We start from the raw sequence: 14840 nt of genomic DNA on the forward strand, positions 1-14840 counted from the left end.
CCAAAGAAAAGGATTCCAGATGGGCATATTGATTGCAGTTGACCTTATGTATGTAGCCTTAAGATTCTTAGGGGTACATTTATCAAAGAGTGAAGTTAAAGATCGCCACAGTCCTCTAGAGTGAAATTCCATCACCCTCCATTCATTTCTATGGGATTTTGAAAGGTGTATTTATCAAAGGATGAACTTTCACTTTCACCCATTGATAAAAACTATTTTAAATATTCCATAGAAATGAATGAAGAGTGGTGGAATTTCACTCTAGAGGACTGTGGTGACCTCTAACTTCACTTTTTGATAAATATACCCCTTAAGGGTAGGACTTCATGGGCGATTTCCGCGTTGATCCGACACGACTGTCTGATGCAGCGTCTGCATCCGACAATCGGATCAACGATGCAACGCCATCTGACAATGCTATTAATTCTGTCGCATCCGGCGTGACGCCTTGCGTTTTTCCGCAGCGTGTCGGATCACACGGAAATCGCCTGTGGAGTAATACCCCTGGACTTTTCAGTAGAAGTGTGTTTGAGCTTTATTCTGCCAATGGAACATTACTTTTATGCATGCTTGAATTTTTACATCTGAGTCAGGGTTGCCATAGTGCTTGAATGTGCTGAGTTACTAAATATACCACCGTAAAATGTACCGGCGACAAACCAGACACTGAAAGTGTTTCCGTCTTAGTTGATCCCAGCAGTATGTATGGCAGGTATGCTCTCCAATTTGTTTACTGCAATATAATCCATTAATAAAAAGAAGAAATGGCCTTTATAATTGCAGCGGGCTAATGTTGTTGTTGGTGAGATACTGGAACTTGTTACTCAGCTGCATCTGTATAGCTTGAGGTTGCTCATAACTGCTCTATGGATTAAATAGAATACATTTACTAACACTGTCCAAATTTTGCATCAGTGCAGTAGCCTGTAGCAACCAGACAGCTGTAGTAAGTCAGTTGAAAGCAAACCTCTGATTGGTTGTTATGGGTTACTGTACTGGAGTACTGCCCTTTTTTTTGCAAATTTTCCAGGAAAAGAAATGTATATACTCACTGTGCTGATTATCAGTGCTTTTCCTCCCTCCACTTTGTTCTACAACAACTTATGCCTTTTGATATCTCTTAACATGGGATGACTAACTTCTTGGAAGTTGCTTTAGCCAAATGATTTATAATATCCAGCCCTTTATACTGATTTCGTCTCCTCCGTTTAGAAATTCTGAAGTTAATAAGGATGTAACTGTTTCCAAGTCCCTGCATTCTCAGTCAGTATATTCATGCTGTCGGATGTGATGCAGCAGTTTGGCTCGAGCTGTCTCCCATAGAGAGAGATCTTGCTGGCTGTGCATGTTGCAGCTATAGCGTCATAGGGAAAGTTGAACCCACTGCCCTACGTTTGCAGAACACTATTTCATTCTATTCAGCAGGCAAAGTTCTGAGGATATATTTTGCCACATCTGTTTCTTTTCAGCAGCCCTGTCTAACGAAAGAGGAATTCATTTCAACAAAATAAAAAGGGAGGAGTGCATTCAATGTAATTTGGAATGATATGGTTTTGCAGCTCAGTGAGGCAGACAGGGGGCTGCACCTTAATTGCTCTGTCCTTGCAGAATGTCCTGGCTAAGTCAAAAATACTATAAGAAGTGTTTATCTATAGGCAACAGGGCTCCCTGGGGCTCGTTTATAAACAATGGGAAATTTGCTCTTGGGCAGTAACCTGTAGCGACCAGTCAGTGATTAACTTTTATTTCAGTAAGCTGCAAGCAGTCGTGTGATTGGTTGCCATGGGTTATTGTCCAGGAGCAAATTGGCCAGTGTTTATAAATGAGCCCCCTGTTTGCTATTATTATTATAGCTGCTGTCTACAGAGAATAGCTTTGCGAAGGCAAGCAATATGGCAGCTCTTGTTTATGTTAAAGTCAAATACAGTAGCAGAGACGGCATATTCTATGCATTCTATATTATACTATCATGTTGTGATGTCTAATGATACCTATAAGGCAGTTCCCACACATATGTTTAAATATAAAAATATGAAACACCTTGCACCCGACATAATCTTGACCAACTAATAAATCATTTCCCTCATGTGTGATTGAGGTACTGTGTTATTTAGTGTGCAGTATGTGAGTGCACAGTGCATGGCACATCAGGCTATCCAATACCCTTATCTCGTGCCAGATATGTGCAAACATGAAACCATTCAATAGACAAGACCTTGTCCACTCTCTAATGCGATTTGTAATGAATTAGTACAGAAAGAAACACATTATATTAAGTTACAGAGAAAGCCAAATCCGCAGCAGAAATCCTTTTCACAAAGGAATGCATAAAAGTGGGAAGTAAGAAGCCTTATCTCTCCAAGGACAGGATTCAGCTGATTTTTGTATTAGTATTTGGATTAGTTACACATTTTTATTTGTTTGTGCTTTTTATATTGGTATTTAATAAATTACTGTGGTGTTTTAAGAGAGGTGGTTTGCTGGGTATTAAATATATGAATGGTAGCTGCCATATGGCTTGTCTTGGCAGAACTTTACTAGCTGCATCTTTAATATATGGCAACTGGATGTGTTCAGCTGGCTACCCATGAGCCAAGTCATGCAATCAGTTAGCCTAGAACAGTCTGGCCATATGGATGGAGGAGTTGCCCTGATCTGACACACATTCAATTTGGTTGTTGGTTGGCCTGTTTTTTTTTCTACTGTTACAATGAACCTAAATGATCGTCTTGGGGGCCACATATGGAAAAACAGGTTAGTTGGAAATCGATTAAACTGTATAAAAATTGGAGTCTGGCCAAATTCAATTATCATTGCATCTAAATATGGCATGTGTATAAATTCAACATTTGCACCATATGTGTGAGCCCATTCCCTATCCAATATCCACAGGTACAGAGCACGGGCTATAACATGGCCATTGGGCAGTATAGGTATGCATTATGACTACAATCAGATTTCCATTCCAGCCAGCTCTTTGTGCCTATTCCCCTAGCCTCATACATTTATCTGCACTTTACGTCAGGCTTCCAAAATGGCTGAACTCTCACTACGGAAAGAGATCACTTTTCTCAAGACTTTAGTGAGATCCAAATGTACAAATGAAACAAAGAATTTCTATATGCAGATCTGACATTTGGAATGGTGCACACAGCCCATCACATTCCCGCAGAGGTCTTTTTTGTATATCTGCATCATTTTTTCCTGGAATTTCCTGCTTTGTGTCTCTCACCATGTTCTCGGCTTTCAGAGCACTTTTCTGGCCCATTACTTCTCACCTTGAGCAAACCACATGCTACTGTTGCCCCCTAGTGCAAAACTGGAAAACATCCCAGTAATAGAGTAATACGTTTTTAAACTCAAGAAGCTTAAATATGCAGAAATTGCTCGTATGATGAAATCTCACAGTCCTGAATTGCATTATGAAGAGCTGGAAGATCTTTCTATACATTTTTTTCTGAAATAATGTGACATTAATAACATAGGCGTTGTAGGAATATACATACTTTTCAATATTTTCCAGATATTTTCCAAAAGATATAAATACATATATCCGGAAACCCGTTATCCACAAAGCGCTGAACAACAGAATTGCAGTCTCCTATAGACTCCATTACAATGAAATAATCCAAAGTTTTAAAAATGAATTCCTTTTCCTCTAATAGTAAAACAGTGCTTAGTACTGGATCCAAACTAAGATATAATTAATCCTTATTGGAGGCAAAACCAGCCTATTGGGTTTATTTAATGTTTAAATCATTTTCTAGTAGATCCAAATAATGGAAAGATCCATTCTCTGGAAAACTCCAGGTCCCAAGAATTCTGGATAACAGGTCCCATACCTGTATTAGTTCCATTTAAAGAGGAAGTAAAGTCTAAAATAGAATAAGGCTAGAAATGCTGTATTTTGTATACTAAACATGAACTTACTGCACCATAAGCCTAATCAAAGAAATGATTTATGCTTTCAAAGTTGACCACAGGGGTCACCATCTTGTAACTTTGTTAAACATCTTTGCAAGACCAAGACTGCGCACATGCTCAGTGTGGTCTGGGCTGCTTAGGCAGCATCATAAATTATCAAAACAGCACAAGTCAAATATTTGCCAGAAGCCAATGCAGCAAGACTGATACCAATCTCTACACAGTCGCCGACTGCTTTACAGGGAAACAAACAGCTGCTTGAGTTCTGCATGGCTGGGAAGTAAGGTGTGGGCTCCCCCTGCTGTTCATAAGTATGATTGTTTCCCTGCAGAGCAGTAAGGGACCGTTTGACAATTCCTATCCACAGCAATAAATGAAGGGAGAATTTCACTGCATACAGTCAGGTTTGTTATAAAAAACAGTACACATTTTTTAATTAAAGTATATTGGAGATAGGTTTCTTTTTCATTAAAGAAAGTAAAAATGGGATTTTATTTTTTGCCTTTACATGCCCTTTAACAAGAGACTGCTATTACCTAATCACAGATGGGCACATTGAAGTCTACTGCGGAATGCAGAATTATTACCTTCCCCATGAAGCTGAGGAATTCTATTTAAGCACGTTTGTAATGTTCCCCTGGTCTTATACTTGTTAGGGCCATGTCTCCTGAGGCAGCTGTCCTGACACCTTCCCCTCTTTTTGCTACTCTGATGGGGGCACATTACTGGTGCAATTGCACTCTTTGCACTAAAAATGTCGAATTTCTAGTTTAAAAAAAAACCTTCTTGCTTCATGGCAGGAGCTGCTCTGTAGGGCATTATGTGTGCACAGGTTAATTTATTCCATTTTATTCTGCCTGTTAAACACATGAGCATTTAGGTCTGCATTTTAGCAAAGTCACATTATATTTCCTTCTTTTCAAATGCTACACATTTTGTTTGTATTGAAATGCACAGTGAAGGCATAAAACAGCTGTATATAAAATTCCTGCATAATACAATGCTGAACATTTGATCCTGTTTGTCACCTACAGGATGATATGACTGATTCACTGCGGGATTTCACCAATCTCCCAGAAGCTGCCCCTCTGCTCACCATACTGGACATGTCTGCCAGAGCAAAGTATGTGATGGATGTAGAGGAGATAACACCAGAGATCGTCCAGAGCTTTGTTACCGACTTCTTAGCAGAAAAACTGAAACCTGAGCCCATATAGAGAGATAACACAGTATTTTTACCTGCAGAAAGTCATTATTTAAAACCACAGCTGCTTCTTTCCTTCTTGACGCAAGTAAAGGATTTTAATATAGTGTCACAAGCTCGGAATGCATTTCCATGGTGCCTTTTGTGTGTTTGTTTTAAAATAATCTCACCCTTGTCCTGGAACGCTACTCTATATAACCGTGCTTCTGCAGGACAGTGTTATCCGGCAATGAGTGAAACAACAATCCTGGGGCTGGACCTGCACATGCTCTTTGTCATAAACCAGAGACATTTCTTACTAGGAAACTCACCACTTCAGTGTTTTGATATTCTGCTCTGACTGCTCCAATAGCAGAACACTCTATTACTCTTTGTAGTTAATGGTTTTTTTAAATATATGAATTGTTACTGGTTCATGGTTGCATTACCTCAGAACCCACCAATCCACCTTTCTAGCTTCTCTGCACAGTTTTGTATGCATATTCTCAGTGTTTCGCTTGGGTGATTGCGTTTTGTTATTTGTATCTAAGAATTTTATGAGAACTTCACAGGAGACCTTGAGCCATAAATGAAGTCTTATTACAAGGGATATAGACCTGCCATGCTAAATTCACTTTCTCTCCCCAAGATAATTGCTTACATAGCTAAGCAAAAACTGTATATAAAGCACAATCCCAGTCATCTAAATTTTTATATATTTTTTTTGTAACATCACATCACCCTTCTCTCCAGTCCAGCCACTGTTCATTGTAAAATCATATATATCTATTTGTGAAGGACAATGGATGTAAAATATTTGCGGAACTCATTAAAGTCAAGTCACCATTAAGAATTTTCATAGAAAGAACTTGCATGTTTGTTTCCTTTAACTGAAATGTTTTGTGGGGAAAATGAACACTCTTTTACTATACAGATAACAAATAAAGTGGTTCCAGATTTAAGCATTGCTTAGGATCTTATGCAATAAAAATGGATGGGTCCAGCTGCTCAACATTTTAGCTGCTTGTAGGATGATACCATTTAGGGGTGTTTATAATGGGAGCTACATTGATGAAGACTATTGCTAATGCTTCTCCAGGACACATAGCTAAAGTGATATTTGCTGCGTGAGGAAAGGACAAATTCAATCACAGGTAGTTGTGGGTAAAACAGCATACACCTCCGCCATAATGTTTATGAATTTGTTCAAGCACGCAAGGCATAGCAGCTGAGCATCTCTGAATCAAACAACTGCAAACATTCTAGGGCATGAGCAAACAGTGTAACCAGTACTCTCTGGAGAATTTTTCAGATATCGTTACTATGAATTACAGTTGGGGTGCAGCGTTCCCTTCACATTGTCCCTAACCCTACTACTTTCCTTCAGAAGCTGATGTGGTTCAAGGGATTGTGTATGTTATATTTCTGGGAATGATTCTAACAGGAGCTGCTTAGAAGGCCATACATGAAGCCAATATTGTCTGCTCAATTGTCCACTCCTGACTCTGTATGGGGCCCAAAATTACAGCCTCTCTGATATATAGTCTGGAATAAGACAGATACCTGGCCAACAGGTTTGAACAGGGTGAATGGGCAGCCTTCCTAAATCAAGGTAACATTTAAGTCTGTAACAAATTATAAAATGATTCAGTTCATCAGTACCATGCCACAAGAGGCAATGCCTGTGGTTTAGAATTGCTCTGCTATCTGTAATGTAACATTAAAAAGGTAAAATTATTTTCAATTATGTGCACATTACAAAGGTAACTCAATTTAAAGATAACGAAGTATGATTTAGGCAACAGTATTTTAAGCCAATCTGCAAACAGTTTATCATTTTTGCAGCTTTTTTTTTTTTTTTATAAAATTAATTTATGCTTTACGGGTTTTGTTCTGCAGAATTCAGGCTTCAAATTTCAACTGCTATCTGGTTGCTATGGCTTAATTACCCTAGAAACCAGGCAGACCTTAAAGGAACAGTAATATCAAACATTTTTACAAAAAAATTCGTTAGAATACATCAAAAAAAAAACACCAAGACAAATTAAAATTTAAAATAGCAAAGGCTTTATTAAGAAATAATTTACAGAAACTCCACTTCCTGTCCTCTTCAGAAATGGTGACCAATCATGGAGCGGCACTTGATTTCTCCTCCCTGACTCTCTGCTGCTGGATCCTTTCCTTCAGTGCTTCCGTGCTATCTAGTGCAGCGGCGCTTCCAGCATGAACTCTCTGCAGAAGAAACCGGCCCACTAGAACACAATAGCAGAGCAGTGTCGGTAAGGGAGCTGGGTTGTCGTGTGCTATTTCTCATTGCTTTGGCTCTGAGCAAAGATGGCACTCGCACTGCGCAGGAGACGCTAAGTCGTAGAAGTTCATGCATTGTATCCGCTGACAACTACTGGGAGTTTGGGGTTCAGTTCTTGCGATATAGTGAAGATAAAGATCCCTGTCTCATTGGAGCGCCCTTGTACATCATTTGCAGCCTGGCTTCTGCGCTAGATGCTTTAGCGCGTGCTTCGCTTGGTCCCCAAGGATGAAGCCGATTCCTGCCACCCCACAGCACCTGGGGCAACACCAGCACAGCTCCTGCAGTAAGGACAAGGGAGCGGCGGAATCGGAACGGCAGAGGACCCGGGAGACAGCGCCTTGAGGGGAGAGGCTTCGAGGTGGATGGACGGCGGTGCCGGGAGTGGACAACACTTCTGCTCCATTACTACAAGCGGCAGAACTTCACTGGCCTTTATCAAGGCGATAAAGGGCCCTGTGAGGCCCGAAATGTTGCCATTTTTTGTCTACATGAGCTAATGGGCCAATAAAATTATAACATTGAATAATCACCATAATCATCAGAGTGCTGCAGTTACTGGATAATGCATTGTCACAAACTTTACTGGCTTGAGAGTGCTGGGAATTGTAGTTGTTCACAACACAAGTGTCTGGATGTGTGTAGTGACAGGCTGTATGGCAACACGGAGAGCATTTGAGTGTTGTCAGCGTTGAGTGTTGCCAGTAGTTGTCAGCGGATACAATGCATGAACTTCTACGACTTAGCATCTCCTGTGCAGTGCCAAAGCAATGAGAAATAGCACATGACAACCCAGCTCCCTTACTGACACTGCTCTGCTATTGTGTTCTAGTGGGCCGGTTTCTTCTGCAGAGAGTTCATGCTGGAAGCGCCGCTGCACTAGATAGCATGGAAGCACTGAAGGAAAGGATCCAGCAGCAGAGAGCAAGGGAGGAGAAATCAAGCGCCGCTCCATGGATGGTTGCCCTGTCTTCTTTTCTGTAGAGGACAGGAAGTGGAGTTTCTGTAAGTTATTTCTTAATAAAGCCTTTGTTATTTTAAATTTTAATTTGTCTTGGTGGGTTTTTTTTTTCGGTGTATTCTAACAAATTTTTTTGTAAAATTTTTTTGATGTTACTGTTCCTTTAAACATTCACAACAGAAGATAAATTGAAAAAAGATGCACAATAAAAGAGCATAAACTAAACAATTAAGTAAACCCTCATAGTCCATTTGTTTTTGGTTGCCAGACTAGATCGCCTATATAGTTACAGCTGGAAAGAGGGAGAATTTAAAAAAAAAAAAAAAAAAAAAAGAAAAATAAATAACAAGATTAATGAAACAGTTGCTCTATAACCTACCAAATTTAATGTAAAGATGAACTTCCCCTTTAACAAGTAGGCAGGGTACCCAGCATCTCCCTGAGGCCAAGTTAATTCATTCGAAAATGGCTTTCTAGGACTTTTTCTTCATTGTATTCTCAATTTGCCTTTTCCCTTCAAACAGTAGGATACTGGCAGCCATAGCAGAGTTTAGGCTGTCTATACCAGGTACAACTGAAATGTAGAGTCTTTTGCCATTAGATTTGTCAGCTAGTAACAAGGATTCTATACTCAAACCATGAGTCTCTCCTCCAATTACAATTGCACAAGGGCCCTGAGCCCAACGTTCATAATAACTCTGCATTTCTAGACCAGGGATATAAAGTTTTTCTCTGTTGTCCTCTTCATCACTAGAGCTTTCATAGCCTTCTTCAGCGATAAATATCTTCCTAGGATCGGTTGATACCCAACCATAGTCACTTGCTTTCTCAGAAACGTCTGTTTTCTGCTGTGTATCAGGCCTGAAGTTATCAGCCAGGAACACTTTTGTACCTGCAGACAGGTAATTGGGCACAATATCCCAGTCCAGGCTTGTGATTACTGGCAGTCGGAAGTGAGCTCCCATTCCAGCTCTCAATACCTTTGGCTCCCATGCATCAACACAACCTGAAAACAGAAAAATGTTAACTTGAATTATAAAATACTTAAGATGCTTATCTTTCATCTCAAAGAAACTATAGGAGCATGCACTTTTCAAAAAGCTTCAAAGCTTCAAAAAGCTTTCCTTTAAAAAACGACCTGCTGAAAGTTTGGAAGGTACCTTTTGTGAGTAATATTTTATTGCAGCCAGCCCCTGCAGCACATCTCAGAATGGTACCCAAGTTACCAGGATCACGGATGTTGTCACATATAAGAGACAGAGGTAACGTATGCTTCGTCTGGGTAGCTGGATAACTCATCTTTTCATGATCTGGCTTTGCAAAAATTCCTGCAAAAAGAAGTACATTGATCTTAACAAAGTGGGATCAGCCTTAATAGCTTACTGTCAGGTGAGTAACAATGCACAGCTATAATGTTCAGCAGAAAAAATGGTTTTGTTTCTTTTGTCACCAGTCACCTGCTTCACAAATCACTAGGAAAGGCAGACTGCAACATGTGCAACAGGCTTTGTGCTGAACATACTAATTTTAGCCTATTTTTTAAATTAGGAACATTTTATTTTTGTTTTTTGTTGCATTAAAGGGGTGGTTTGCTTTGAAGTTAACTTTTAGTATGTTATAGAATGACCAATTCTAAGCAATTTTTCAATTGCTCTTCATTGCTTATTTTGTATAGTTATTTAATTATGCCTTTTTCTCCTGATTCTTCCCAGTTTTCAAAAGAGGGTCACTGACCCCATCTAAAAACAAATGCTCTGTAAGGCTACAAATGTATATTAATTGCTAATTTTTTTATTACTCATTTTTCTATTCAGGTTCTCTCATATTCTAGTCTCTTATTCAAATCAGTGCATGGTTGCTAGGGTAATGTGGACCCTAGTAAGCAGACTGCTATAATAGCAAACTGGAGAGCTGCTGAATAAAAAGCTAAATAACTCAAAAACCACAAATAATAAAAAATGAAAACCAATTGCAAATTGTCTCATAAGAGAACTTTCTATATCATACTAAAAGTTAATTCAAACAGTGCACAATTTGAAAACGAAACAAAAGTCACATTCTACAAAAACAGTAGACCATAGAGAAGCGTCTGTATACTGAGCTTAAAATAGCCACAGACATGCAGATTTTACCCTTGTATCCAATCCCAATCTTCTGACCTGCCACTAACTATTTAGATTAAATTAAGTAGTAAAAGAACAAACCAGACAATGTTCTGGCCATGACAGCAATCGTATAAAAGTTATGTCCAACAAATAGAAGTGACAGTCACCCATTAATATTGTCAGATATACATGCAGAGATAGCTTTCAACCGGTCCGATCCACTAAACGACCGATCACCATGGTACAAAAAAGATCAAGACGATCCACACATGGTCTGAAAATGGTACGAACTTCAATTTGTTCAACTATATCTTTGCGTCTATGGCTAGCTTTAATCTAAAAAGATAACAGGCTGTATCTGGGGGTAAAGGTGGCCATAGATGCAAAGATCCGCTCGTTTGGCCACATCGCCAAACAAGCGGATCTTTCCCGTTATGCCATTAACAAACATGGCTATATCGGGAGTAATCCGATTGTTCAGCCGTACGGCCGAACAATCCGATTACGATGTGCTGTGGGCTCCGGCGGAATCGGTCGGGTCAAAATCAAACCTGACCGATCGACCGATCTCCGCCGGACGAAAGATGTCGGCACACGCCACACACGATCCGAAAATCGTACGAATCCTCGATTCGTACGATAGGATCTGTGTGTCTATGGCCACCTTAAGGGAGAATTTTATTTATACAGAGGATTGTCAGTAAACTCTTGATTTTGGTGGAAGTAGAATGTGGCAGTTTAAAATATTGCCTGTTTTGAGCAATAAATAATGAAAACTGTAGATAAGGCAAAAACACACAAAGCTACTTGCATCAGCTACAAAAATAGACAATGTTGCTAACAACTGATAATTGTCCCTACGTGTGTTTTAATAGAGGCAGTTCTCAATATTGTCTATGGCAGGGTATTTTCTGGTGGTTTGGAACCATGATAAGTTGATGCTACTAAGTAGCTCCGTTTGTCTTTGCCTAAAAAAGTTACACTTGGAAGGATATTAGTGTAAAAGGAAGGGCTCTTGCAGTGAATTAAAGGAGAAGGAAAGGTAAAATACAAGTACAGTTCTATATATTGCCCCATAAGTGAAGAACTACTTACAATAATGCTGTCTCTATACGATTTCCCCTTCAGCTGTATTCAATGAGCCATGTTAAAAATATTGTAAAGTGCATAGAATATAGAAGACATCCCTCTGCTGGTAGAAATTTGCTATATCAGGGATTGCACATGCACAGACTCAATCATGCAAGCCCTGTGCATGCACAAACAGTTACTCTACTTCCAACGGGGATTTACTTCAATGTTACTGAACAAGAGATCCTTAGAGAATCGGGTAATTAAAGTATGGTGTTTCAGGAGGGGGGCATGCAAATAACAGTTTACAATAGCTATTTAAAAATACATTTCCTTCTCCTTTAAGAAGATACATGTTTCAAAATGCAGACTTAAGATGGCCATACATGAACAGATGTAAGCTTCTGATTTAGCCCCTCCAGAACCAGTGGCAGCTTATCCGCCCATATATGAGCCCTCAATAACAAAAATCTGGCCCAAAATTGGCGGTATCTCTATTGGACATGTTTAAATATCTTGGGGCAAGGACCACATTGGTTAATTAATGTGGTCCCCTCCCAAGGCCAGCATTGGCAGATATCTGCTCATCCAGTAAGAAGGATCAAGTTACAGGGACTCCAAGTTCAGGATGCAAACAACTTGTTTAGGTAATATCACTTAAAATAATGTAATCTTGAATTAACTGTTCTTTAAATCATTGGCAATAATGTTAGACTTTCAAATATTTACATATAGAAAGCCCCAGCTTAACTGCAAGTACCTCTATAATATTGTTTCTCAAATGTTGATAATAATTGGAGATACAAATAATTTACATACCCATAAGTCCCTGTGGCGTAACCAGATCTGACCAGATCTTAATATTCTCAAAGTTTACTTTGACAAGGTTTGCTTTCTTTAGTTTATCAGGTGGAAACTCCTTCAAATAGTCAACTCTGCTGAAGAACAGTGTCTGCAGAATGGCACCGGACTCCAGTGCATCCAGAAGCAGTCTCCGTCCTTCTAGCAATACCTGCCCATGGCGATCACGAAATTTCTTGGACTTGGCAATTGTAACAACTTTGCTATGAAACAAGAACAAATCATAAACATATTAATAAATGTTTCTAAAGCATTTCCATTGGATTTAATTTCAAAAGGCTAAGATTGCAAGCTGTATGGGGCAGGGATCTCCTTCCTCTTATCTAACACTTATCACTTTATCTTTAAGGGAAAAGGAAATCCAATGGGGGGGGTGCCAATAAGTGTTAGACTCACCAGTTTTCCTTTGCTTGTCCTTTAATGTAAAATCATTTTGTAATGTTTGTATTTGTTGTTGTTTATTCCATTAATGTATTTTCTGCTGCACAGTGCTGCATACATAAATAAAAATATACATACATATCCATGATTGCTAGGGCCGGAACTAGGGGTAGGCACAAGAGGCATGTGCCTAGGGCGCAAAGCTTGGGGGCGCCAGGCACTTACCTTATATGCAGCCTACTTAGTCCGGCAAGTGTTACTACATTGAAAACTCGGTGTGCTCTGTGAAGTCGAAGTGCTTTGCGCACGGTTACGCACAATTTACGAATGCGAGTCCTGGCCAGCTGGGTTGCCTAGGGCAACTGACAGACCTGTTCCGGTACTGATGATTGCAGCATATCTCTGAAACCATATAAACTACTCCAAGTAGTAAGCATATTACAGGCTTGTATGCCCTTTGTTTGGCCAGCCTCCTATTTAGTCAGTAGCTGCAGGCAGGGGTCAAATGCAGGCATGGGAAGGTCACTTTGAGAAACTCACTACAGAATTAAGCAGTGAAGCTTCTGGTGACTGTACAGTTTGAAATACTATTTTTTTATGAAACTGTTGGTCATAGAGGTTTAGGGCAGAGGTTCCCAAAAACTGCAGTGCTGGAACTATAGGGGATTTATTAGTCATTTGTTATATACCGATACAAGGCTGTCCCTTCACTTGTATTTGAAGAAAAGTTGATCCAAGCAGATCCACTGGCAGGCACATCCTTCATGCAAACGCATTGCGCGGAATTCAGCGTGAATTCTGCTCGATGCGCAAACAGGCTGAAGCAGTGGGCGTCAGTGTAGTTCCAGCATGGATCATATTGCATTATTACCCTGCTCAAATGTTGACACATAAGACGTAAATACCAACCTAAAAACATTGCCGGGCCAGGTCTGTCAGTTGCCCCAGGCAACTTCGGTCCACATCTCAGCTGTGCACAACGGCGCGCGAACCGAGGACTCGCGTGCGTAACCGTGCGCAACCGAGGACTCGCGTGCGTAACCGAGGACGCGCTTGCGTAATCGTGCGCAACAGAGGACGCGCGTGCGTAATTGTGCGTAACCGTGCGCAACCGAGGACGCGCTTGCGTAATCGTGCGCAACCGAGGACGCGCGTGCGTAATTGTGCGTAACAGTGCGCAACCGAGGACGCGCGTGCGTAACCATGCGCAACAGAGGACGCGCGTGCGTAATTGTGCGTAACAGTGCGCAACCGAGGGCGCGCGTGCGCGGTCGTGCGCAAAGCACTTCGACTTCACAGAGCGCACCTACTTTTCTATGTGGTAACAGTGACATGCCTATCTCTTGAGACATAAGTTGCCTTGCTGGGTTCGTTTTAATTTGCCAATTCAATTTAGCGCCTATTAGTAAATCAGCCTAGAGAGCTGTAGTTGGTCCCCCCTTACCACGGATACAGCCGTGTTCAGCTTTACAGACTCATGTTACCTCAGTCTCTTATCACCAGGTGACGCTCTCTCGTATCTGAACTCTGGCGCAGGAGTCTCAATTTCTACGGCAGCCGGGTTGACCCCCTGTACTGTACATGCCCGGTGCTCACTCTGCCTAGGCTGCTTCGGCCGGCTTGATTCCACCTCCTTACGCCCCGGGCTCTTCTCAGCCGCCTGTATTACCCGCACCGGAGTCCGCCGCAGGGCTCGAACATTCCGCTTTAGCTGCAGACTCCCTGAAAATCCCAGTGGCTTCAAAATACAACCCCGCAGCATGCCTCCGCAGAGCGTCGCCATCTTGTCTGTCAGTCACACGGCCACGGTCTATTACGTCACTTGAACAGAGGAGGCGACATGTTTAGTGTGGCGGAAGTTTACTGATGGGGGTTAGGGTATTTTAAATAAACAAGACATAAGTGTACTAAAATATACTGACTATATAAGTGTAAGAACTAAAATAACGCTCAACAGTTTGCTGTGGCTGCCGACCGTCCTTCCGTAGTCGTTCTGTTACAGATTCTACTATCTCACCTCTATCGACACTGATGCTACATGCAGTT

General features: G+C 40.8%; 2 protein-coding genes across 3 annotated transcripts in view; one reads left to right on the forward strand and one right to left on the reverse strand.

Moving 5' to 3' along the window:
- Positions 1-6074, forward strand: part of nxn.S (nucleoredoxin S homeolog) — an 81114-nt gene extending 75040 nt beyond the window's left edge. The window contains exon 8 of the mRNA NM_001092692.1: positions 4959-6074. Within this exon, the coding sequence (NP_001086161.1) occupies positions 4959-5141 (183 nt within the window). The 3' untranslated portion in view covers positions 5142-6074. The remainder of the gene's footprint in view (positions 1-4958) is intronic.
- Positions 6075-8743: 2669 nt separating this feature from the next.
- mrm3.S (mitochondrial rRNA methyltransferase 3 S homeolog) lies at positions 8744-14778 on the reverse strand. Of its 2 annotated transcripts, none has more exons than XM_018249662.2 (4): positions 14279-14778; positions 12372-12616; positions 9537-9704; positions 8744-9382 (listed from the first exon to the last, which is right to left on the reverse strand). In XM_018249662.2, exons 1-4 carry the CDS (start codon positions 14575-14577, stop codon positions 8850-8852), a joined length of 1245 nt encoding a protein of 414 aa, XP_018105151.1. In that variant the 5' UTR covers positions 14578-14778; the 3' UTR covers positions 8744-8849. The 2 variants fall into 2 exon arrangements, with proteins under 2 accessions (XP_018105151.1, XP_018105153.1); XM_018249664.2 differs by lacking the exon at positions 14279-14778 and adding an exon at positions 13020-13146.
- Between the last annotated feature and the right edge of the window lie 62 nt (positions 14779-14840).

Source organism: Xenopus laevis, chromosome 2S, assembly GCF_017654675.1.
Source record: "Xenopus laevis strain J_2021 chromosome 2S, Xenopus_laevis_v10.1, whole genome shotgun sequence".
Classification (NCBI taxonomy): Eukaryota; Metazoa; Chordata; class Amphibia; order Anura; family Pipidae; genus Xenopus; species Xenopus laevis.